Source organism: Ascidiella aspersa, chromosome 8 (genome assembly GCF_963924565.1).
Source record: "Ascidiella aspersa chromosome 8, kaAscAspe10.2, whole genome shotgun sequence".
Taxonomy (NCBI): Eukaryota; Metazoa; Chordata; class Ascidiacea; order Phlebobranchia; family Ascidiidae; genus Ascidiella; species Ascidiella aspersa.
The window spans coordinates 22276626-22302580 of record NC_139454.1 but is presented as its reverse complement, the minus strand read 5'-3'; the positions used below and the strand labels follow the sequence as shown (position 1 = coordinate 22302580).

General features: G+C 37.2%; 1 protein-coding gene across 1 annotated transcript in view; it reads right to left on the bottom strand.

Annotated features, from left to right (window-relative positions):
• Positions 1 to 1712: 1712 nt before the first annotated feature.
• LOC146136888 (WD repeat and FYVE domain-containing protein 3-like) overlaps positions 1713 to 25955 on the bottom strand; it is a 78617-nt gene continuing 54374 nt past the window's right edge. Inside the window, exons 46-68 of the mRNA XM_083394928.1 lie at positions 21892 to 21969; positions 21399 to 21620; positions 20146 to 20320; positions 19059 to 19497; positions 18274 to 18417; positions 16988 to 17126; positions 16167 to 16252; positions 15648 to 15789; positions 14595 to 14714; positions 13828 to 13945; positions 12870 to 12979; positions 12474 to 12627; positions 11565 to 11715; positions 10565 to 10706; positions 9997 to 10141; positions 8647 to 8810; positions 7768 to 7914; positions 6891 to 7076; positions 5684 to 5872; positions 5009 to 5089; positions 3311 to 3485; positions 2822 to 2933; positions 1713 to 2212 (exon numbers count right to left, since the gene is read on the bottom strand). Of these exons, the coding sequence (XP_083251054.1) occupies positions 2149 to 2212; positions 2822 to 2933; positions 3311 to 3485; positions 5009 to 5089; positions 5684 to 5872; positions 6891 to 7076; positions 7768 to 7914; positions 8647 to 8810; positions 9997 to 10141; positions 10565 to 10706; positions 11565 to 11715; positions 12474 to 12627; positions 12870 to 12979; positions 13828 to 13945; positions 14595 to 14714; positions 15648 to 15789; positions 16167 to 16252; positions 16988 to 17126; positions 18274 to 18417; positions 19059 to 19497; positions 20146 to 20320; positions 21399 to 21620; positions 21892 to 21969 (3483 nt within the window). The 3' untranslated portion in view covers positions 1713 to 2148. The remainder of the gene's footprint in view (positions 2213 to 2821; positions 2934 to 3310; positions 3486 to 5008; positions 5090 to 5683; positions 5873 to 6890; positions 7077 to 7767; positions 7915 to 8646; positions 8811 to 9996; positions 10142 to 10564; positions 10707 to 11564; positions 11716 to 12473; positions 12628 to 12869; positions 12980 to 13827; positions 13946 to 14594; positions 14715 to 15647; positions 15790 to 16166; positions 16253 to 16987; positions 17127 to 18273; positions 18418 to 19058; positions 19498 to 20145; positions 20321 to 21398; positions 21621 to 21891; positions 21970 to 25955) is intronic.

The following is a 25955-nucleotide window of genomic DNA, read 5'->3' as shown; positions in this document are numbered from 1 at the left end:
GACTTAGACTTGGACTTGACTTGGACTTAAGTTATTTTACAAATAACTTGACTGGGACTTAAGTCTTTTTAAAATGACTTGTTTACAACACTGACAGATGGTGAAATGACCAAACCGATGATTAAACAAGGATTATGGTAAGAATTACTTTGCTCTGTCGAAATATGAAACCCAATGAACGCAGTACGAGCTTTAACGCAAACTTCACAACCTAGATCAGCAGTTACTAACGAAAGCTTTTTGCAGGGCTACTCTACTGCGTTGCCAACAGCTCGTTCCGTAGTTCTTAAATCAATAGAAATGTGTTTACCTTCACCTAAGGAAAGCTTAAAATTAAAGCTACTCTGCTGCGCTTTCACCTTTATCAAGTCGTTGTGAAATGATTAGACTTTCTTTTAAACCCCTTTGCAGTCACAGTACTCGCAGAACGCCACAGGTTACACTTATGCAGGAAGCACATGACGCAATTGTTCTGTAATTGCTAGACATTACACAATCAGTCGATCATGCCAGAAATCACGTGGTGAAAACACGCTTGCTGCGCGTGGGGTGTACACTGTACACTGTAATTGTCAGGTGTAAACACTACACAAAAACAAACCAGTCGGGTTGTTGGCTTGTCAGTGAAAAATGGGCATAAATTGTTGAATAATTAAATTTTAACGGAATTTACTATCTATCTAAGTTCAACCAATCCGTCATTTACCCTTTATTTAATTAGACTTATTAAATTTATTAGATTGGGTTAGTGTCTCCTTTAATCATTACATACGCGGTTTGTTGAATGCCCTTGGAAAGTATGTTGCTGACCACTACATAGTTAAACAACAAACCTGAACCTGTCAAAACAGCAGTTTACTTACTTCAGCATGAAACTACTACAAATACTTTGATAAGTCAAGCTATACATATTCCAATTTTCGCTGTTTGCGTTATTATTATCTTTACTTTTTTGTAAGGGCATCATTCCATAGAGTAGTGTATAGAATATCTAATAGTTTTCTCACTGCAAATTAAGGATGTTTTTGGATGAAAGTTCATTTTGGCGCGCTCCTAAATAGTAGTTTTAATGGCCCGCGGCAAAGCTATTTGGCGAGTAAGTTGTTTTTTATACTAAATGGCCAGAATCAAGCCTATACAACACTTTTCCTAACCCCAAACTCCACCCCTAAAAGTCCATACTTAACTCCCCTAAAAATGTCAACCCTAAGCCAAAAAAATCAATACCAAAACAGCCAAGCCTTAGTAAAGTCGTAATACCGTCGCCATTCAAACTAGGGCTCCCAAACGTCGACACCAAAACGGCCGATGCCAGACGCATGGTCACCTATCGTAACGTACCCTGTACCGACAGCTTCGGGCATTTTTGGCCATTGAGGCCTCATTGAATTTGGGACCTATTCCGACAGGTTTATGTCTTATTCAGACGATTAAGTTATTATTCTGTCGTGGATATTACTACGTATTTGGATTTATTATTTCGTTGGTATTAATACTACGGCATTATATTGATTTCTCTGCTTTATGTGTTGCTGCTGTTTAGGTCTTATTGTGTGTGTCCCCAATTAATTATTTGGATTGGGACCTGAAGTGGTATTTTTTGCAAAGTTAATTAGACTCTAAATTCAATTCGAAGACACAATCTCTGCCTCATTTATGTTGTAATCGGCTCATAAGCCTCTTTTAACTCATAAACAGCGCGACTCGAAAAAAAATCTTCACGACAGTTTATTGTAATATGAAAATCATGGATAGGGCGAGGAGACGCAACAAGATAATGGACTATAGAGGGGAGAGAGAGAGAGAAAAATAAAGTTGGGGAAAACAGTGCACGACGTCGACGCATAGCGAAAAAAGAAAATACGAATAAATAAAAGCAGATACAAGCAAGCATGGCACGGGAAAAAATGAAGCAATTTGCATAAAAACACTGACACTAGTTACTCTATTTAATAGCAATACCACTGCATTGTTGAATGTAAAAAAACGGGTTAAAATACTTTGTTTTGCTTTTTTGACTAGTAGTTTTGGGACAGCAGAATCTGGTGACTTTTTCACAATAAAAAAAGTCCGCTATTGCACCTCGAACGAGTTGTATTAAAAGTTTTTTTTTGGCGACGCGAGCGGGATAATCCGATCGGCGCCGGATTAACTTGAAGTCCAGGAAAATACGCGGCCCTGTTCGTCGCCGACGTAAAATTTCTGATGGTCCCTGAAAAACATAGATCATTATTTCAAGTACTTGAAGTAAAATGTAATACTGCGAGGTCAACGTCCATTGAAATACCTCAAAGGGGACTGAAATTTCAAACAACATTTAAAATGTGGAAAATAGAGCCGAAGCCCCACCCTTTTGATGCTATTGTGCTCTGAAAACAATCACAGCCAATTATGGCAAAGCTTTGGCAAAATGAAATTGCCAATCTTTATCAAAATCGCTTATCTTTTATAAATTTATCTGGATACCAGACTCTAAGCCAGAGGATCTTAAATTTAGTAACAAAATTATTAGGACGAATAGGCTCCCTTAAAACTTTGACCGTTCCGGGCAATATTTTTTATTTTATTTTAATTAGAGGTTTGTAAAATTTCGAAAAATGTCATTTCATGGCAAAACAGGCTATAAATATTGTGATTACTTACCCTGGACGTTAGCCGTAGCAATATTTTGGAATTTACTTTACAAAAAACTTAAACTCGGTTTTAAAAAGGAAATTAATCAGTTTGATTTTGAGTCCTGTCTTAACTTTACTAACGCATTTCGATCCTTGACTCCGTTTAGAAATGAAACATATTTATGAACTAACTTCAAAGCACCTACTTTGATACAGTAATGCTGGTCACTTTAGGCAGAACCGAATGGCCGGCTTGATTGGGAAAAGGAGAAACTTCGAGCTTTCCTTTCAGGACAAGCTGCGTTTTCCAAACAAAACCTGCAACGGGGAAACTGCTTTTTACAAAAATAAAAAAAAAACATGACGCGGCTTAAAAATGCGAACCGCATTTGTGCGAGGAACAAAAACACTGGAGCAAATATTGGCGAGTTTTCATTATTTTAGTGCTTTGCCTGTCTAACAAAGGTACAATTGCTGGAATGTCAAACGTGAAACAAAAAAAATATTACCAAGCTTGGTGTTGCTTGTTTAGTGAGACAATAAAAAAAAAGTTTTTATTTTGTGACTTTTTTTCCGATGAGTTTTTCTGGATTTCAGTTCGGTGGCATCCACAAAAATCTATTTTTTAAGTCAACGCATTGCAGGATTTTCGCAGATTGAGCAACTCCAAACACAAAACCCTAACGCAAATTTACTTTTGGCATCGGCGCCGCCGTCCAGGCCTGGCTTTTCGGGGGATGCTTGGTCAGGGGGGTCAGAGCTGGCCGCCACCTCCACCGGGGGTACGTCGTTCCAGGGTAGTTCGGTGATTTCCCCAATCGAGGTGAGAGACACGGTGTCGGGGTTGAGGCCGCGAAGACTGATCACATCCTGAAGACAAGAGCGATTAGCTTTGGTCGTGTTACTCCAGTTTAATCATAAACAAACTGACAGTGTTGTAAAGACTAAAATCATTTAGTATACTTAAGTCACTGTTTTTAAATGACTTGACTTAATATAAGTCTTTTGGACAAATGACTTGACTTGGACTTTTAGTCATTGAAGTGTTTTTCATTCAATTTTATCTCAAGTTTTGCACATTAAACACTCTTATTGCTGTATATTGCGTTTGTGTTATTTTTTAGTTAAATTGTTGCTCGTAATCGGACGAGTTTACCAATTTAAATGGTTTGACAGTTTACTTTTATGTCAGTGACACGACTTGAAATTGACTTGATGTCATATTGACTTGACTGGGACTTGACTTGTTATTGACTTGGACTTAAGTTATTTTTCAAATGACTTGACTGGGACTGAAGTCATTTTGAAATGACTTGTTTACAACACTGCAAACTGAAGCCATTACCTGTTATAATTACATAAACTTTTTGCATTAGTAACACAACAAATTGCTGGTGCTTGAATGTCAACATTTATCAAGTTGATTTTGATAAACATGTCGTAAGGCTGAATGGAAAAACGTCGCCCGAAGTGCAAACAGTTTAATAGCGCTTACTGTTGTCATATATAAAATATGTTTGTGTACATAATAGTTGATGAAGGGGGATTACTTTTTCGTCCAAGTCCAAGTTGACAAAACTGTTATTTAAATTGAGCTCGTCTCGCAAAAAATTAAAAAAAATTAGGTTTTTCGAAACAGAAAGTAAAATAACCCACAAACTATTGACAACTCCATTTAGGTCGATTACTTAATATTCGAAACTACAAAAATGGTCAAATTTATCTCTCCAACACACGAACCTGTCTGAACCGAATTGAATATATTTACACTCGATTAGCTAACTGACTAACAAAACTTCCTAACGTTAAAGCAAAATTTGCCTAACAACTTGAAAACATAATGGCCTTTGCACGTTTCAATCGCATTTATATTGCTTGTTTAAGAATATTTATGACGTCATTTGGTATCGTATTGGGTCGCTTGTTTTAGAATATTTATGACGTCATTTGGTGTCATATTGGGTCGCTTGTTTAAGAATATTTATGACGTCATTTGGTATCATATTGGGTCGCTTGTTTAAGAATATTTATGACGTCATTTGGTGTCATATTGGGTCGCTTGTTTTAGAATATTTATGACGTCATTTGGTATCGTATTGGGTCGCTTGTTTTAGAATATTTATGACGTCATTTGGTGTCATATTGGGTCGCTTGTTTTAGAATATTTATGACGTCATTTGGTATCGTATTGGTTTGCTACACTTATGTATAAAATACCGGGTATCGGTATCGGAATTAAAGGTCTACTAGTATCGGACATCCATAGTTGCTTGTTTATGACGTCATAATATGGTGTAACTTATTCCGATCTTCAGCAAAATCGTGGATCCGCCCCTGAATATAACTACAACTTTTGCTGGAGTTTATAAAGTATTTCTCTTTAAATCCAATACCTTTGGCTTTCCGGGGTTCGAAGTGACGTCAATCAGAGAGGTCACAGTGTCGGTGACCTTGAGGTGATCCAGCGACCAAAACTAAACAGACAACGTTTTTACAGTTTGTGGGTGAAATATCAAAGCATTGCATTTAAGCTATTAAGTTAAGTTTTTTTGCGGTATATTTGAAAGAGAAACTGGCACATTTTAAATGTTTGTAACTTAATTTTTAGCAGCACGTCAGGGTAACGACTAACAAAACACAAGAAATATTAAGAATTAACCTATAAAAATACAGATATTTTTGGCGCCAAGCACACCTTTAGAGTTAAACTGTGACACTTTTTTACTAAAATGCACATAATCGTCGGAAAAAAACAATATTTTTTTGCCATTTTTAATAAACCAATCAAACTCCATAGCAAAACTCCAGTACATGTAATACAAAGCAGATATATAATATGCGAAGCATTGTAAACCAAATATTTTATGATATTTGTTGAAGTTAGCTTCCGAAGAACAAATATTTCCAGATAAATGATAGTGAAGTTGAATTGTGAAGCTTGAATTAAATAATACTAACTATACAAAAACGTTAAACAGCGGAAAAGAACAAAAAAAACACCAACTTTCGAGTTAAAAGAAAAAAACAAAACTAATGCGTGAAAATTTTCGAGTTAAAATCAAACTCACCCGAACGTATCCGTCGGCATGACCCGTTGCAACCACCGAGTCCGGGTCCCACTCGTTGAGGCTGCACACGGCGAGTGCGGTGATCATCTGATGGCGCGAGTTGAACGACAAGGCGCTGGCCTGGGCGATTAGCTCACCATTCACCGACCACAGGCACAGGTCCGCTCCCGCACACGTCACTATGTCGCCCTGTGTGACGTAACAAACGAGCGTTTTTGAAAGGAAACAATCCGAGTATTAGTTATCCTACTGTTGTATAGTCTAGAACAGACGTTCTTAACCGTTCGTGAGTGATGGCCTTCTTTCATTGGCTCTAAACATATTATTTGCCCCCTTGCTCACGTTTTGAAAAAATGCGTCATCAAACTTAACAAGTAAGGTCTGAAGTCATATCAGTCGGACTCGGAACTCGAGTAAGACGACAACTACCAGAGTCCGAGTCCGGCGTGCGCATGTGCAGACTAAATTCGAAACTGATAGGGCGTCCAATTTTAAATTGCAAAGGTTGAGTAGCATATGGTGGAATATTTTTAAATCACGTATTATGTTACTATTGTGGGTTAAATGAAGTTTTAATTACCCTATTTTAGTTACGTGAATGAGTGCAATACAGGTTGTAGAGCAGGGAATCTGAAAGTTTTTTAACGGGGACTTCTAAATAGTTTCTTGGTTTGCGTGGACCAGGGAAGGCATACATTTTTTTAGAATCTACGTTATAAATTGACGCAATAGAAACTTCATATATTGCTGTTTTCGGTTTAGCAAATGTGAAACTAAAATGTAGTCTAATATATTTAAGAAGGTGCCAAATCGTTTATTTTTAAATAAACTATTTTTTTTTTTTTTTTAAAATTCATTATATTAATAAATATTGGCACTAATATTTCAATTAGGCCTTAGGAAAGGCTAAAACTAGTTCTCGTAACCCGAAGGTGTACACGGGCCCAGTTTTAAAAACCATTACTGTATAGGGCCAAGGCTGGCTTCTAGACTCAAAGAAATCGGCTCTAATTTGGAATCGAGTTTATATTTTTGGCCGAAGTCGGTCTCGGGTTGTTTTACCCGACTTCGCATCCCCCTACAAAAACCATCCATACAAGCCAGCCATAGTACTTTTTCTTTGATTTATTTTTAATTTCTTTGTGGGCTTGCGATTTCGCTAAGTTCAGCTTTGGGCGTCATAGCCATGCAGCCATATAGTACTCACGGTCTTGCTGTTGATGCAGATGTGCGAGACACCGTTGGTCGTCTTCTCATGTTCAAGCTGTCGGATGAATGCGAGGTGGTTAAGATCCCAGAGGATACAAGAGCCGTCCTCCGACCCCGTTACCACGATACCGTACAGCGCGCATGCGCACACGCTCGTCACCGGCCCAGTGTGGCCGTACAGAGACTGGAAGCACAAAGGAAAAGGTTGGGATATTGACGGCACGTCATTTTAAGGCCAATTCTAGGTACTTTCTCATTTTCTCGTTCGACGAACTAAATAATTTTTATTTTAGTTTTATTCATGAATGGAAAGGCGCAAAAAATTAGTTTGCAAACGTAGTTTTTGCTTTTACCGAAAATTCTACTATTTGTGTAAAACAGTAGTTCTTAACCTGGTGCTTTTATTTGGCAAATTGGGGGTGTAACCGTTTAAACAAACAGACCTGCCGAAAATAGTGATATTAATGCCAGATTTAAGCAAAAATGAAGTTGTAATGCTTTTTTTTTGAAGTATATACTTCAGCAACAGTTTACGTATATAACTTTAATTAACTCGTGTGTAATAAACCAAAAGTAAAGTATATTAATGACATTTAATTCTGGGTAAGTATTCAGCCTTAGCTCAAATTTCGTAACATAGTTAAATTTTACTAATAAGGCAAAACTGAAAGGCTATTATTTTCTAAAAGAAAATGACTTGTTTTAAATTGGATTGTATTCTTACTTCTATGCGATTGGCGCAAGTCCTAGTCTAGGCCAAGTAATTCAAATAGAGTTACTTGTACCTTTACTTAGTACCGCGTTTGCTATATGTGGCAACCCAAAGCCTGATGTACGGCAGGGAAATTATTAAAAAAAAACACGACAAGACCCACCTTGACGAGTGTCATGGTCTTGTTTCTGTCCTTGAGTCCGGGCAGTCTCCACACATGCACCACGGTGCTACGATCCCCGGTTATCAGCGTGGTCTCAGTCGGCATACAGCAGCAAAGGATCTCGCCGCAGCCCAGGTTCTCAAAGATCTAATGACGTAACGAAGTGGTGACGTCAGTAAAGGGTGGGCGCCGTTCGACAGAAAGAACGCGCCAGGAAAATAAATTGACTTTTTATTGGTCGAGGCATACCGGTGATATTGTCATGGACGTTTTTTTTAATTATTTCTCAGTGACAACGCGAGTGTATAATCTCAAATTGAAAGTTTAACTTTTTAGTTTGTTCGCTTCTACTTAGTTTAGAAAGTATTTCCAATGTATACTTTAGTGAACATATTTTTTTACAATAATTTATGTCATCATTGGATTAAATTTGAAAACTAATTTAATCCAATAAAATCGTGATGTTGGTTTTAATCTATGTAACATTTTCGCAAAATCGAAAATGAGAATTACATATATTATAAATCCTAACCATAATCCCCCCAGTTCGAATAAATACTCATCGTGAACCTTTAGTTAACTAAAAAAATACGAACAAAAATTTTTTTGAAAGGGTTGTTACGATGTCGATTAATCTTACATTACGTTAAATACTTCAGTGAAAATATTTTTTATTTATTGATTTTTGTATTTATTAATTTATGTCACTTGAAAACTTAATTAAGTCAATAAAATCGTGATGTTGGTTTTCATGTAACATTTTCGCAAAATTTAAAAAAGAAAAACACCAAAAACCGCCACTTTCCAATACATATTTATCGTAATCATTTAGTTAATCAAAAAAATCCCCAAAAAAAATATTTTTCAAGGACTACTGACCTGGATCGGTTTTTCGCTCTCGTAGTAGCCGACTCGGACACTGCGGTCATGGTGTGACCACGAGAGGGCGCGCGTATGCTGGGGCGGGACCAGCAGGGACCCCTGGGTCACCGCCAGGACGTCCCTCTCGGTGGGTACAATCACCCCGACCGGCCCCGGCAATTCTGGGTGAAAAATAAAGTTTGCGGCTAGTTTTGGTTTTAAATATGGTATAAGTTTCATAAACGACGCAACTCAGTGAGCTTTGTATTGTAGAAGTGCAAAAAAGAAGGTGAACAATTAATGATCAATACGATTAAATAGATTACCAGGCGAACTTGGCGCACCGAGATTGTTTTGGGGTAATATCTCCGAAAATTGTGCCACTAATAAGCTGAAATTTTTGTACAGTCCTTATATTGGCTTTTGCAATCCAGCAATCACACTTTTAGCGAAAATATATTAATTTTTATGAATATTAATATTCAGCCATATTAACACCTAATTGTCAAGCTTTCTCGGTGATTTTTCCACGATATAAGTATAAGGCATACTCTTCAAAAAGAGCCATCGCTTGTAGTCAATATCCATCGGGATATGCTTTAATTTGTGCGGAAAAATTGGTAAAAGTTTCAACATATTTTTATTATAAAAAAAACGATTCTGATTCTAAAACAAAAACAACAAAAGTTTAAGAACACCCATGCAGGTCTGTCCGTCTGTGTGAGGAAAAAATGTTTAAATAGATGTTTTCAGGTCAAGGTCTATCAAATAGATCAGCTTACTAATAATTGATTTATCTCAGACAAAAATACTCGAGCCAAGATAACATATTATAAATTATAAAATACAGGGTGTCCATAAAGTCTCTTTACAATTTAAAAAAATATTAAAACATGAAATGATGAGATATCGCAATGAGGTTTGTTTTATGTTAATCAGTATTTCATAAAGTTTTTATTGACACTAAAATTTATTGCTTCAGACAAAATTTCTAAATTAACCGTTTAGATGTGCTTCATGCAACTAATGGTGCCCATATAGAAGTGTATTAAATAAAGTAAAGACATTTTTAATTAAATGTTGATTAAATGTTTAGAAGTGTATTTAATGTGTCAATAGAAACTTTCTGAAATACTGATTAACACAAAACAAACCTCATTGCGATATCTCATCATTTCACATTTTAATATTTTTTTAAATTGTAAAGAGACTTTATGGACACCTGTACATTAAAATTAGGATAGATATATTTTATAAAATTAATAGTTCCCCTAAAACAGTGGTTTTCCACCTTTTTCATACCGCGACCCATTTTAACAAAACTATTTAACGAAAACTTTAATTCAGAAAAGTCTCTACGATACGTACCTTTGATAGGATTGGCCGACTGCTTAAGGTTGTCCAGGTTGCGATAGAACACGCGGTCGCAGCTTGCAGGTGAGATGTCGGGAAGCAGCTTGACAACCTTGGCTTTCTTCTGGGGGTGAGGACGCTTGAAAAGCTGCTTCGGAATCTGAATGAGTCCATAAAAAAGGTTTATTATTGGTGAAAATGGCAATGTTTATGTGTCCATAAAGTTTGAAATGCAACATTTTGTCTATTTTTCTTTTCTTTCTTAACTTCACTCACGATAAAAGCGATAAAGCAATGATCGTTGTAATTTAGGCACACATCCCATTTCTAAGTTATGACACAAAAAAGGGCTTATCAAACCATTTAAAAATTGAGTTTTTGTATATAAAATAAATTATGGCACAAATTTAAACGCTTACATAAATGAAAACAGTAACATTATCGCAAATTACCCCACGGGAGAAATTAGTTTCAATAACGAAACATAATTAAGCGCCCACATACCGTAACACCCCCCAGGCGTCAAGTATTTTAAAACCAAAGCTAAACTCATTATAATCGGAAAATTGACAAATTCTTTCACCTGTCCGAAGTTGTTGATGAAGCCGATGGTCGCGTTTCGCTTGAGCGGATCCTTTATGGAGTAGATGTCGACCTCGCCCTCGTAGAAAAGGTGGTGAAAAACGTTGTTCGACTCCAGCGCCGCCTCGCCTTGTTGCTTGCAGCTGAATGGAAAAGACCAAAGTGTGAAAATTCGGAAAATCAATGTGACGCTGCACTTAATGACTTTTGTTTTAAATACGTCATAGGACTTATATTAAAGCAATTCGGTATTTATTCTCCAGATTTTTTGAACCACAATATAAGGTTTAACGCAACTCATATTGTACGTGAAGTGAACTTAATAAACCGTTTAAAAAAAAAATTGGTCGAACCGAAGCTGAACTGAAATTTTTGACGCAGGTTACTACCTAGTAGAACAAGTAGCAACTACTACTACTAAGTAAAATCGAGTAGCGAGTACTACCAAGTAAAAACGAGTAGTGGTTACTAGCAAATAGAAACGAATAGACGAAAACGAGTAGCGAGTCCTACCAAGTTAAAACGAGTAGCAGTTACTACTAAGTTAAAACGAGTAGCGAGTACTACCAAGTATAAACGAGTAGCAGTTACTACCAAGTTAAAACGAGTAGCGAGTACTACCAAGTAAAAAAACGAATAGCGAGTACTACCAAGTAAAAAAACGAATAGCGAGTACTACCAAGTTAAAACGAGTAGTGGTTACTAGCAAATAGAAACGAATAGACGAAAACGAGTAGCGAGTACTACCAAGTTAAAACGAGTAGCAGTTACTACCAAGTTAAAACGAGTAGCGAGTACTACCAAGTATAAACGAGTAGCAGTTACTACTAAGTTAAAACGAGTAGCGAGTACTACCAAGTAAAAAAACGAATAGCGAGTACTACTAAGTAAAAAAACGAATAGCGAGTACTACCAAGTTAAAACGAGTAGCGACTACTTCCAAGTAAAACCGAGTAGACGCAAACGAGTAGCGACTTCTACCAAGTAAAAACTACTGGTACCCGAATATGAGGTCGATCCACTCGTGCAGATGTGACGACACGTACTCGCACTCCAGCGCCTCCCGGTGGGCGCGTATGAACTCCTGGGGACTCCCCTTGGCCCATTCGGGCAGGATGACGTCATCCAACTTCACGCCGTTCTGCTTTTGGCCTGCGCGGATAAAAGATGGCGTCGAAAAGGTGGAAAAGGCATAACTAATTCGTCAGAGCAAATGAATTAAACGCGTTGAGTAATATGGTTTATCAATATTAATTTGTCCGGAATAGCGTGTCTTTACCGTTTGCGACATTTTTTGACATGTTTTATTCACTGGTCAACAAAATTTTAATATCAAATGCAAATGACATTAGTTTTTGAAAGTTCAGATTTCGGAGATAAAAGTTCCCCCATTTTTCTGCATACTTTTTTTTACTACATGAGTCAAATAAATGTATGTTGCGATTTTACATTAATCAGCAGAAAATCTAATTTAAAATACTAAAATAATTTTGACATTTAAAGAATTTTCGAATACAATATATAGCTTTTAAAACACCTAAAATTGCATCGCTTGGGTTTTTTTGAACATAATCGAAAAACGGTATAAGTGTCATGGTCAACACATTTTCAAAAGTTGACTTTACAACGGCATTTTGTAAACACATAACTTATGTTTGGCATAAAACAAAAATGAAAAGATTATTCAAGGTATTTTGGAAAACATGGTTGATTTTATACTTTGCAATATCAATTCAAAATACTTTTAACTTTTTTTTTAAAGATGTAAAGACTTTGTGACGCCTGCAGGGCAATTTTTGCCGGCGCACAAAGGTCAAATTTTGCAGTCGGTTGTTCCCTTATTACAAACGAACGGAAAGAACTAAAACGTTCAAGCCAATAACAAATAGCCAATGCTCGCAAAACGCTACCTAAGTCGAACTTGTTGGTGTTCAGGAGAAATTCGGGCAAGTAAAAGAACTCGGGTATAAGCTCCTTAATGTCGGCCATGTTCTTCTGGCTTGCCGAAAACCAGCTGTCCTTGATGCTGTGGAACATTCGGTCGGCCAGGTCGAAGTGGCCACCCTGCGCAAACGGAAAAAGGTCATAAAGGCAAGATCAGGAGAACGATTTTGAGACGACCAAATTAGCGACCAAATGCTGCGTTTTCCCCCTGAATTTTTTTTCGAGAATTTTTTTCCTGCTGTCAGTAACTGACAATATCTAGCTGAGTTCAACCATTTGACTAAATATACTGGATAACGGTTCAGATTGAAATACCGATTCCAATTTTGTTCAAAAAAAGTTTCGGTCATCCACACACACACCTGCAGTCTGAGGAAATGCTGGGTGAAGGGCTCCATCCTCACTAGGTAAGAGGCGACGATCATGGCTGACGAGTAGTGCGTACCGTAGTGATATGGGGGAGTTTCAATGGCTGGAATGAAATACGAAAAGTCGTCAAAGACAAAGTGTTTACGATCAAATGGCTAAAATATTTAGAAAACATTAAATGACTTTTTAAAGAAAATTGGTAGGTTTTTTAAATGCCCAAAATTAGATCGCTCAGCGTTTTTTGAATATGTTTTCAGAAACAAAACAGTATAAATACCATGGCCGACACGATTAAATGAACATTTTAAAACACCACATAACTAAAGCTGGACATAGAGTTAGTTCGAACACTAAAGACTTTCGGAAAAGCATAATGTGAGACTTTTTAATACGTAAATCAATTTAAAGACTTATAAAGATTCAAAGACTTGGTGACGACCCTGCATTATGTAAAGAGTTAATATATATTATATAGTGATGTATAAAAAAACAAGGATAAAATTAAATCAGTGAAGATGAACTGACAGCAAATTAAACAAGATTTAGGAAAATGTGCAATAAACTGCTCACAAATGATCATGGCAGGCAAGTCTAAAAACGGCCTTTAACTTTCAAATTCATGTTTAGTTACTCGTTGGGATCAATAGGGTTATACAGGGTTGTCTGACTTATTTTCATCGCGGGCCAAAAACATGTTTTTTTTTATCTTGCGGGCCAATATTTTTAAATTGCGATTCTTAGGCTTATTGCTGGCAAATTATACATAGTCTATTTGTTCAGTTACGGTAGTTATAAAATAATTTCAACACCAATTGAAGTGATATTGCCAGATTGAACCAAAGCTGACTATCAGTTCGCGGGCCAAAAAAGCTGTTTGGCCCGCGGGCCTGCAGTTGGACCAGGCTGGGGTACTACAACCGAAAGTAGAATATCCGGACGTTTACGACTCACCGCCCAACTCTTCCCAGTCGCGATATCGCTTCTTGTATTGCTCCAAGCGAGACGACGACTGGGCACCCATTGGTTTACTCAGGTCCCTGAAGGTTGACGGGTCGGTCAGGTCCAGCACCTATACAACAACCAAATGCTATCACCTGGCCATTCGCAGTCTTTCGGTATCCTTTTTTTATTTGCGAAAAACTTGCCCGTGAAATAGTTGAGGAAATACAAAGCTAAATCAGCAAAAAATAATGTTCAACTAGAACTGTACTTGAGTCTGTAAAATTGTGGACATGCTCGGATTATTTTCAGTAGCGTACCTAAAATTACACGGTCAGCAGGTTAATAAAATACTATTATCTAGTCCTAGTCTGAGTTGACAGTTAAGCTTAATTCATTTTAGGACCTTTATTTTATTTTTTTTACTGTGTTTTTTATGAAGCTCGCGACAAAAGTGTAATCATAGACGCCGACTTTAGATTTTCATAGGGGTGTTTAAAAATTAAAAAAAATTGCACTAAATACAACGTCACAAAACGCTCGATAAAGAGATAAGTTTATATGCGGATTGGAGAGAAAAGAGTTAAAATGTATTTTAATAAATGTTTAAATGTGACAATTTATGTCGAAATGGGATCCCAAATCGTACGAATCAACAGAAATAAAATTTTATCATTGTTTAGGGGGCTGAGCATCTTAAACTTCCACGGGGGGAGCTCTGGGCATCCTAAGCGCTCCGAAATCGGCCTCCAAGTTTGTAATACTGGAAAGTTACTCACCTCGGACGTGTAGTCGGCAATAATCCAGGGGAAGACGGGATACTGCATGAGGTCGTTGTACGATCTACCAGCCAATGTGTTGAGATGCATCAGGTACTGGAAGTTGCTGATTTCACCGCGCTACAGAAACGACAAGCAACGTTGAGGCGGAGAAAAGCGAACCAATCCAAAGGAAAAAGTAACATTCATTTTAGTCCAAATGTAACTGAAGTTAAGCGATGGCATTTGAGACTGGTTTTGTATGGTTGTGGTGCTAATTAGATGTACGATACCCGATGCAAAGTGCTAGTATCGGCACTCGTACGATACTAGGATGGTGTCGGTGCCGATCCTATACCATATTAGTGCAGAAATTTCAGACCTGGTTTGCGATGCAACGTAGAGATTCTTCCTTGAAAGTTAAATTTACCAAAAAAATCGTAGATTAACAATTAGAGGTAACGATACTTCTTGAAGATAAAGCAAATTTTGTCTTGAAAATAATAAAAAAAATGCTGTATTAATGTCATCTATTCTGCTCGTTTGAGTATAGTAAAAACGCCATTCAGTATCGGATTAAATCGTGATATTTTTTGTCAAAAGCAAAACAGGTATACAAGGGCACAGCAAAAACATAAAAAAGACGCTAAGACCACTGTCTTCTATAGGACAGCTGGTTTAAAATACACAGCAGGATCAAACTTCAATTGTTTAAAGTAGTGGTTCTCAACCGGCATTTTTAATACTCAAGGGTGCTGCGACTTATTTGGGAATCATTAAGAATCCGATTTTTGCTTAACTCTTACAACTTTTGTGCAAGACTAGAGTGGAATGAATCCAATTATAACTTCCTACATTGCGTAGGGTTGATGTGTGTTGTTCCATTTCCTCATTGCGACATTCTAGTGAATTACGGAGGGAAAAATCTTATAGGGGTGCCGCAATCTTTTAATTATTTCTGAGGGGTGCCGCTAGCCATAAAAGGTTGAGAAACACTGGTTTAAAGCGACGTTTAGTCGCCTCAAAAAACGCGCAACAGGTCCAGAAAAAATTTGAAGCGTTTCAGCGACTTACCTCCCATCTACTGGTGACGGTCTTTTCGCCGATGATGTTGCTCAGCAGGGTTGGTCCTTGCTGCTCCACGTTCAAGTCGCTTCTCTGGCCCGAGATGGAGTCCTTACCTCGGTCTGACAGGTCAGTGGCGTACGACAGAAACCTTCGGGGCGAATTGCGAGTTATTAAAGGGTCGGTTGCTTTATTGGAAAAGCACGACCGGAGAAGAAAACTGTGTTCTGCATTTTGCTATTTTTAAAAGTATTTAATTGTCAGACAACCTGTAAAACTGATACAATATTCTTTTACCTGTCTATACGTCCCCAATCCCCATGAAATATATGTAAAAACGATGCGTATTGTGTACCCGGTTAAATACAAAAAAACATATTTTTTGTTTTTATACATTTAGCTGTGTTATATTTTCAATCGAAAGTGTAACATTTAATTTTTCAATTTTAATCGGGTTTTCATTTAGTTTTAAATGAGCGACAATGAAACAAACTGAAGAAAGCTGTAGTGTAGAGCACTGTTACTTACTTGCTGTAGACCTTGGCCCTGGTTCCTTGTGGGAAAACCAACAGGTAGTTGCGGCCGTCACGGTTAAACACTTCCAGGGCGATATTCTGCGAGACAGAACGATGGGTTAAACCGCGTTAATTACGGAAACGTGATGTAAAAACTGGTTGCCTAAAACAAAACGTAAATGACGTTTGCGATTATTTTTGCCAAAATGCTGCTTTTATTAGATGAACAAAGGCGAATTATTTACAGTATGTGCAAGAAATGGCTCTAGATCAAGAGCGATTATTTTTTAAAAGGTCGCATGAAAAAGCGATTATAAAATTGTAAAGAGTGATTTATTTTAATGTAAAACAGTTGATATCACGATGTGAACAAGCTGGGAAGAGAAATAATAGATGAGGATACCTTACAAGTGTATTTTTTTATGAAATATTCTAAATTAAAAAAACTTTAAGGATTCTTTGCTTAAAATAGTTTTATAGAAAGTAAGCTGCGGGCCAGATTACATTTATGGCGGGCCGAACTTTATCCAGGTCTGCTCTAGACGTTGGTGGAAATCTATGCTAAATTATTACAAAAAACATAGAAAATCAAATACAACGTATACAGTTGTCCAAAACGTGACATGATGTTGCCCAGTTAAATTATTCGCAATATAAGTTAGGCTTGATAATAAATTGCAAAGCCAAATAGGTCGATCTACTCGACCTTTTTGGGTTTGCAATTTATTATCAAGCTACATTACAGATCCGTGCATAGTGTACCCAAGTTGAGCTTGGTCTCTTAAAACTTAAATTAAGCAGGAAAACGCGATATTTGAACAAGTCAATGTATACCTGCAGCAGATATCTCCGCTTATGAACTTCTTTAATATCATCGTACGGAAACTTGGTACACATTCGGTTGGCAAGACTTTCGTGGCAATGGTCGTTCTCCTGGCCACTGTGACTTGTAGAAGGAATAATTGGATCGTGGCTGTAAAACAGAAGAGGCTTTCATGTCAGGGAGAGGTAATCAATAAAATCAGGCTGAGCTTACCCGCCCGCCAGTGTTAACCACTAGAGCTAGACCGATTTATCGGTTTACCGATAATATCGGCCGATATTTGGCTTCTACCGATACATCGGTAAATGTAGGCCGATACTTTGGCCGATATTTTAGTACGAAAATATGATATAATTTTTCCTGTACAACAAACAACATACCAATTTTTTTGATGAACATTTTTTGAGTTTTAGCATTACGCCGTTAATATGCAAAAATAGTAGTTTAAGTTAATATGCAAAATAGTAGTTTCATAATTATTAAAGGTAATTGAACTATAATGTTGTTTAGATTTTATTTTCAATTAATTAACGTTTTAAACATTTCCTAGTTATATAAAAAAAATCGGTATCGGTCCAAAAAAGTAATATCGGTCGATCTCTATTAACGACGTACTGTATTCTTGAAAATCAGGACAAATATTTTTCAAAGGTAGTTACAAATTACTATGTCATGGATATATTTTATTTCCAATAAAAAAACAGTCTTATATAGCACCACCTAGAGTTAACATTAATACGAAAATTATGGGCGCAGTGCGTCAAATTTGGGGAATGATGGGATAAAGGTTTGAAGTCCTTGGTTACGGAAAGAAAGTTGGGTTTATTGTTAGCGGTTGGGAGTTTAATAAACTTTCGCACATTCCTGGAATAATATTTCGCCGAAATATAATTTAGCGGTGTTGTTTTTTCGTGGTAAAGTAATTTCGCTGTGTGGAACTCAAGCCCACCAGTCATCAAAACAAATATTTAGACAGGAGAAATTAGCTTTTACAACGCGCAATTATTTCAGTGTGTTGAGTTTAAATTCTGTTCAACAATGTTTTGAAAAACATAGCTGTTTGACGAAAGAATATTTATACACTACTTGTAGCATGTAGTTGCGATGAAACAATGTTTAAAGAAGCATAGCAATTTTGAGCTGTGCTATTTTAATTGGGCCAAATGGGTGAAAACATTGGCCAATTCCAAGCAAAAAATCAGCAACGCGACCTTTAAGAACAACAACTCCCTCGGGTCACATTTCGCAACGTTGGCCTTATTTCCAAAACAAAAAGACGATAACAGATATTACGCACTCTCCGGAAAGGAGCGAAATGTCTTTTATTTCGCGGCTCTTGAGCATTGTGAAGCCGTCTATGATGTAATAGTGGTCGCGGCCGAACAACAGCAAGCCTTCGTGCACGTCGAGGCCCTGGATTCGCGCCGAGCGAAACATGTTCCTGAAAGGAGAAACATCAATTATTAACGGCTTCGTGGAAGGCGATCTTTTTTGGCAAGTGTGACGATAGAACGACGTCAAGCTCTAGTTGTGGATTCAGATTCATTTTATTTTGGTGCGACTTGAAAAAGCGAAAATACATTCTGGGCCTAATGAATCTGCCCGTTGCAGTCGAGGGACAAAATTACACAGTTCTAATTTTGAGAAAATTCAAGTGAAATAATAACGCCATTTATATTTTGCAATCAATTTGAAAAATAAAATAAAATGTCGAGTTTTCAAGTTTGTGAGAATTGAATTTTTAATTTACTGTTTTAACTAAGAGAGCCGTTTATTGAGAAATCGCGAACCTATAAGGCAGCATTTCTTAACCGGTTCGCCATGGAACGTCACCAGCTGCGCCGGGGCAAAACGGAAAGATATTTCAAATAAAACGTATGTTTTTATATGTATGTATTTTTTAAGAGAAATACCGGTCTATCAAAAAATGAGGCCCACTTTGCTCGCTAGGTGCGTCGCCAGGTTTTTAAAAACTACAGCCGTGAGGTAAAAAAGATTAAACACTGCTGTAAGGTATAACTGTTGTATTCCAGAGCTGTAGCAAAGCAAATTGTGCATTGCTTAACAGTGCCAGAAAGTCACCTGATTTTTTCTCCCTTTTCGAGCAGTTTCAGGATGGTCTGATTGTTGGGCTTGTCCTGTTGCTGGCTGTTCGGGTCGGCAAAGCTGTTGGTGGACGCCGAAGCCGGCATGTGATTCTCGCTGCTGTCTGGCTTGGCCTGTTCGCCGACTGCTTCACTTTGGTCGGTCAGGTTTTCAACGCTGCCTTGACGATCCTTTACCACTCCGACCAACTGTTCGGCGCTTACTTCTTCAGAGGACCTGTCTCCGTTCTCCGGTTTGCTCTCGCAGTCCAGGGTTGGCAGGTCGTCGATTATCAGGCCGCACATGTCGCACACCTGGACGAGGTCCGCGTTCAGGTTTTCGGCGAAAGTGCTTGGAGAAGCGTCTTTGCTCTCAGCGCTTTGACACTTGGAACAGATGTTGAGCAGAATTGCGTCTTCAGTTGAATTTTCCTCAGCTGCAAAAACAATTAGAGAATCATTTTCTAATAGCACGTTTTACCAAAAAACAACACAAAAGCTCTAGGAACAAGGTATTTTAAGAATTTTAAACAGGTTGAGTTTAGAACACACAATGAAATTCTTTTGGCACTAAAGATGGAATTTAGAACATGTTGTAATGACTTAAGTAAATGGCTTGACTTAAGTGCACCTAAGTCACTTTTCCAATGACTTAACTTGACTTAAGTCTTTTAGACAAATTAGTTGGGTTTAAATTAAGTACTTTCATATACCATATTTTTATAAAATTGAGCTATTTATCTCAAGTTTTGCACACAAAACGATTAGAATGTTATTTTTGTTATTTTTAGTTGAATTGTTGCTAATATAATTAGTCGAGTTTACCTATTATAATGGTTTAACGTTTTATTATTATATTAGTGGTTTGACTTGAAGATGACTTGCTTCAATAATGACTGACTTGGGCAAACTGTTTACTTGAACTTGGACTTGACTTGCTGTTTTTTGAAAAGACTTGATTTGGACATAAGTTACTTCACAAACGACTTGACTTGGATTCAAGTTATTTCAAAATGACTTGTATTACTTATAAGTAAAAGTTCCTGCAAACTTGATGCAAACAGCAGCCAAGTATTTCAACTCACTGTCTATTGATGCTGGCTTTTCCTCCACCTCAACCGACAAAGTTTTTGGTGGGATTGGTTCAACTTCTTCCTTTTCACTACTCTCCAGGTCCGGATTAAAATATGGCGACAGGCAGTTCTTGCGGCGATAATACTCCCAGCTGTCTTGGCTGGTTGGTTTCTTGTGTTTCAATCGCTGCATAAAAAGTAGAACCAATTTCAAAAAAGCTGACCATAGTTTTTTTTAATTTTACATACATTTTGTTTTTCTCAAAATGGTAATTGCAAATCCTTTTGGATACTTAAATTTTAATACTTAATGGTTTTCCAGCGAAACTGGATAAATAAAGGGTATTAATTTTGTTATTGGCATTTAATTGGTAAATCTAGGACAGCGGTTCTCAACCAGTGGGCCATGGGAACATTTTGAGTGGGCCAAAGACCAATTTAAAAAAGCTAGATTTTCTGAACAATTTAGTTTCATTTGTGTCACTATACTTAATTTTACAGAAATAATGGCTTGGGAAGGAATTGAGAAGGAATGTAAATTTATTGTTTAGTCTCTAGTATCTTACCAATACACGGTTAATGAAATAATCTGTTTTGAAACATGTTCTGCTGTTTTTTTTTTCAATTTGTTATAACTTACAAACCTATTTTATAGTTGTTTTCTTTTTCATAAACATTTATTGGGCCAAAAAAATTTAGTTGCATGAAAATGGGCCATGAAAGAAAAAAGGTTGAGAACGACTGATCTAGGAAATGTCATGTGGTTGTACAGGCACTTTTATCCACTTAATGCAAAACACCCTGGATTAAAATGTAAACACAACAAATTCTAAACCAGTTTGCTTTGGTAAGCGTTATTTTCAACTTTAATGGAGAATGATTTGGCAAAAGTTTATCAACAGTGCTCGGTGTTTAGCACATTTCAGTAAACATAGCACCATGTTGCCTAAAGCCAACAAAGTGGTAAATTAATTAAACAGTATGCACTTAACTTTAAAACAATACAAACCAATAAACAACGCCATTAGCAATGGGAAAAGTAAACTTAGTAGTTTATAATTTGGGTGAAATTTGATTTCAAAGCAACAGTTTAATAAAACATTCAATAAATATTTTACAGATATTTTTGTAAAATTAAGTTAATTTAAGTAACAATTCTATAAAAGCTGTTTATACATATAAGTTAAAACAAATTAATTAGGATTTAAAGCTTCCCTAACACTATTAGAAATCTTTAAACAAAAAACCACGGTGGAACTTCATACCAAAGAATCGTTTTGGGATCGTTGTCGGTGTGGATATCGTTCGTAGAAGGTTTCATCTTTCATCATGCGCTTGCGCATACGACACGGCCCCTCCGTTGAATCGAGGGTCCACTTGGTAAGTAGCTCTGCATTTTCTGGACCCCAGATGCCGCGCTCTCGACGAAGTTCAGATGCCGAATTCGTCCATTCCTTGCCCGCGAATTCGGTCAAGTGTTTTTGGTCCTGCGTGGAACAAAAACAGTTGACACCTTGAAAATCCAATCATCTACTTATTCTAAAAAATTATAAAATTTCGAAGAGAAATCTTAAAGTAGTTAAAAATTTAAGTTTTTCACCAGAAGAATAAACAGGATCAACCAACATTGCACATTATCTAAAACCTAGGTTATTTAAATACAAATTTTTCAACAATACTTAATTACTCTGTATTCATTACCACTCTTTGCCACTGTAAGCATGCAAGGTTTAATAAAAATGTAATTTCCTTTTCTACCTCTTTATTGTCATTGTAGTGAACGCGCACAAGATTTCGAACGACCGAGATGTGACTCAAAGTCCAGAGGTTATTGTCCTGCCAAGAAAAACATATTGTAAAATATTTTACTTTAAAGAAAATACCAAAATACATGGACAAAAATCAGTCTGAAACATACCTAACCCGAAACAAAAAATAATTTCGGCAAAAACAACTACAATGCACATCATAAAGATTCAAAACAATAAGTCAGGACATTGAATCATCATGACATCACCCAACATAATTTATGTTTAAAAGTCATTAAGCACTTACTACTAAAATAACCTCATATTGTTAGCTGCTTATATACAAGTATGCAGTTAATTTCTGAAAAATAATTGTCCTTTTTTTCACCTGCAAAAATTGAAAACCAAAGTCCTGCTCTAAAACATAGACATCATGTAACCGCAAAGCTAATTCAAGGTCACGCTTGAAGTCCTCAATAATGTTGGCAACAGCTATAACTGGACTATTCCGTTGCACCGGAGAGGCATTGGGTTCACTAAGATGAGTAGATGATGTTCTTCTTGTAAGCCAATCAAGGGTATTAGGGGTAACTGGGCTTGGGGCTGCAGAATTCGGAGCAGATTGAGACTTAAAAACCAAAGGCTTGAACTGGAATCTTTCAAACATTTTTCTTTTTTTTAAATACGAAAGACCTCAAAATCAAATTGAGCTTGAATTCTAATGCTTTTTAATTCCCAACTTGATTAAAGGCACTTGCATCTTTTCGTGTGTGCTTGAGGGTAGAATCCAAACGATTCGATTTTAAGTTGCATGTGATATGAAATTCTGATGTTGCCTAATTTTTAAACTTTAAGATATGTTTTCAAAATATGCTTTACTGTTAAGGAAACGTCAAATGTGAAAACATTACACATAAACAAGAAACACTGATACACCATGGTTAGAACTTAAAACAGTAAAAAAGTCCAATGCAAGATCTGCCTTTTTACACTTTTTCAACAAGTTTAGTTTCAAGCTGAACTCCGCAAACAGGGCATCCCAGAAAATTTAATTTATTTTCATAAAGAGGTTAGAACAACGTCTGTCATGGCTTCTTTCAAAATCTGAACTAAAATAAAAAATCTGAACCAAAATAGCCTGAAGCACTCCCAAGATATTTTGATGTCAGCTGATGAGACTTGGATTTTAACCACTAAGTACAATCATGTGGTATCGTAATTACAACTTTGGTAGTTAAACCATTTCTTCAAGGAGAAACTTACTTTAAATGATTTATAAAAATTTCATTTCTCAGTGCTATAGCAAACAACATAACAAAACATGCCAATAGGCTGAACATGTTTTATCGACCATAAACAATAAAGAACGAACAGAAAATACAATAAGGAGGGTTTTTATAAAAATGCACATAATATTTTGTGCAAATTAAAATAATGCTAGGTTAATAATGCTAAACAATTCCTTACACAAGAAAAAAAAGGAAACAAGTAACAACTCAAGACTTGAACCAAACAAAGGCGTGAATCCAGATATAACTAGAATCCGCCGTGGTGCTGTCAAAAACATGCTGTCGGCTACACACCTACTAAACAAACTGAAAAAAAAAACGAAGCGCTGCTACTTATCCCAGCAGACGCTATCCCGGTAGATACTGGCTTTGCGTAAAACTCTGCCGACTAGGTTACATTTAGGCATAGAATACGTTGCAGGGATAAGTTGCATGCACGTGCATACAGCTTAGAAATCTGTCACGAAATGTTAGAACTTTACTGACTGCGCTATGTTACAAGTGAAAAACGCGACAGGTCTCTGATACAATCATAAACAGTGACACTCTGACACAACACAGACACTCAGCAAATATGTAACCGACAAACTCCTAAGCTGGTGCAATAAGAAGTAACGCAAGGTCGATAAAATAAGAAACTGTTCGCACTGCCTTTCTCTTGATCCAGAAGTCTAAGTAGTTTGTAAAACTATAATTTAAACTTTTAAACTAGAATAAAACAATAGCAGACAGGCAATTCAAATTAACACAGCCTACCGGAATAAAAGGCTTTCAGGTTTTGTTTTATTGAATACAGTGTTGCTCACGATTTTTTTTGCAACGCAACGCATTCTTTTTTTCGACCTAACTGACAGACAAAAGAAACGACCACGCGGTCTAATTTAAGAGCGCGTAAATTTACCACTGGCTAACCTAGCCAAGCCTAATGACTCAGACAAGGGTCTGGCTCAGCAACGGCGTTGTACCGGGCCCCAAGTCGGGCGAATTTTACCGTTCTAAGTCCCCATAAAGGCATGAAATGGCGAAACGCGTGAGAAACGTTGAGCCTTAGGCAGCAATGCCTGCGGCTGACACGATACGCCTGAACGGAGCGTCGATGCGAATGCCTGGCTACAATTAAGCGTTTGGTGGCTACAGTGTCGCTCCATGAGTGTAATATTGTCAGCACTGCACACTATGCCCTTTAGCTTTCGCCCATCAAAATACTGTAACTGTTTATTTGTCGGTACAAACGCGAACATCTACGAATAACCTCAAGATGTTTTTTTAATAATTTGTTCTTTTCTACAAGAAATAGCTAGATATACATCATTCGAAAGCCGAATCTCAAGTGGCACAATTTTACATACACCTGTATAAGGTAATACGTATTTCGCTACAGTCAACTGCGAACAAAAACGCATAACAAAGGTTAAACTGGACAAACCTTATTGACGTCACAATCTACGGGAGCGGGGTTTTCAAGGAAGGCGGTCTCGCTGTCAGACAGCACGCTTGTTGGGCTTACATGGAGCGTTGGAAAGCGAAGGAAAACACGGGCGACGGTTTGTTGTTAATAATCAGATGTTGTTCCGCCTGATTTGCTGGCAATCCAAACTGGATTTCAGTCTTAATGGCGGTAAAGCGGGTTAATTGAGTTGCGCCCGGCGAGAAATCGACCGCCCGCTGTTCTATCGATGTAATAATGATGGAAAAGTTGTAAAACACGATCGGCTTCATTCAATAAGGTATTTAGAAGTTGAAACTAAAATTTTAAGCACAAAAAGTGAAAAAAACTGCCAAGAAATTAAAAATCTAACAAATTTGGTGCCATACTGTTCAAATCCGAATTCTTAAGAAAGCCTCACTATTACCAGACATTCGTTAAACTCCATGGACGGTTCTAACCACCAATTTCTTTTCCTTTCTCTACAATGGACAAACCGCAGTGTGAACGTTAAATGTAATTAACCGCTTCGAGACAATTACATTCATATTCACTCATTTGCGCGCGCGCGCGAGCACACACACACATACACACACACACATATATATATATATATATATATATAAATTAGAAATGTCGGCTACATACAAACAGAGACGCTTACAAATCCGCGTCGCTGGATTTCGGACTAACCTGGCAACCATTTTTTAATTTAAGAAACGAGAGCTCTATCCGCGGCGATTACGTGGTGATGACGTCAGCATTGTGTGTGTGGCTTTGTTGCGGGTTAACCTCGTTGCAACAATGGTTTACCGAGAAAAATAATCGTTTATTTTTGTTACACTAGTTGGGGTTTAGGCTGAGCTTAATTGCTGAAGAAACTAGAAAACACTCTACAACTCTCATAAACCAAGGTTGCTTTTTTAATCAAGATAGAGAAATCAGGTGGCACTGTATAAAGACAAATTGTATTTGATTCTCGACAAGCTTTCGCACAACCGTGCTTCATCAGGCTTTGACCTGATGTCGAGAATCAAATACAATTTGTCTTTATACAGTGCCACCTGATTTCTCTATTTAGAATTAGGACAAATACGGCCATATACAAAGAATTTTTAATCAAGATTTTCGAGAAATAATTTTTTCACCTTTTCACAGCGGCAACATTTTCAGCCATTCCCTTTTTTGGCAGAAGCGTGCGCTGAATAATTGTGGTTTCAACCGATTAGAAGACGCAGCAGTTTTATAAAGTGTGCCAATCGACACGCAGAACAACAAGGCTATCTTTCAATTTGAGTTTTTGTGTATGTAGTGAACACTTTTAACGACCGGTTGTGTTTATTGAGCAACCTGTCATTC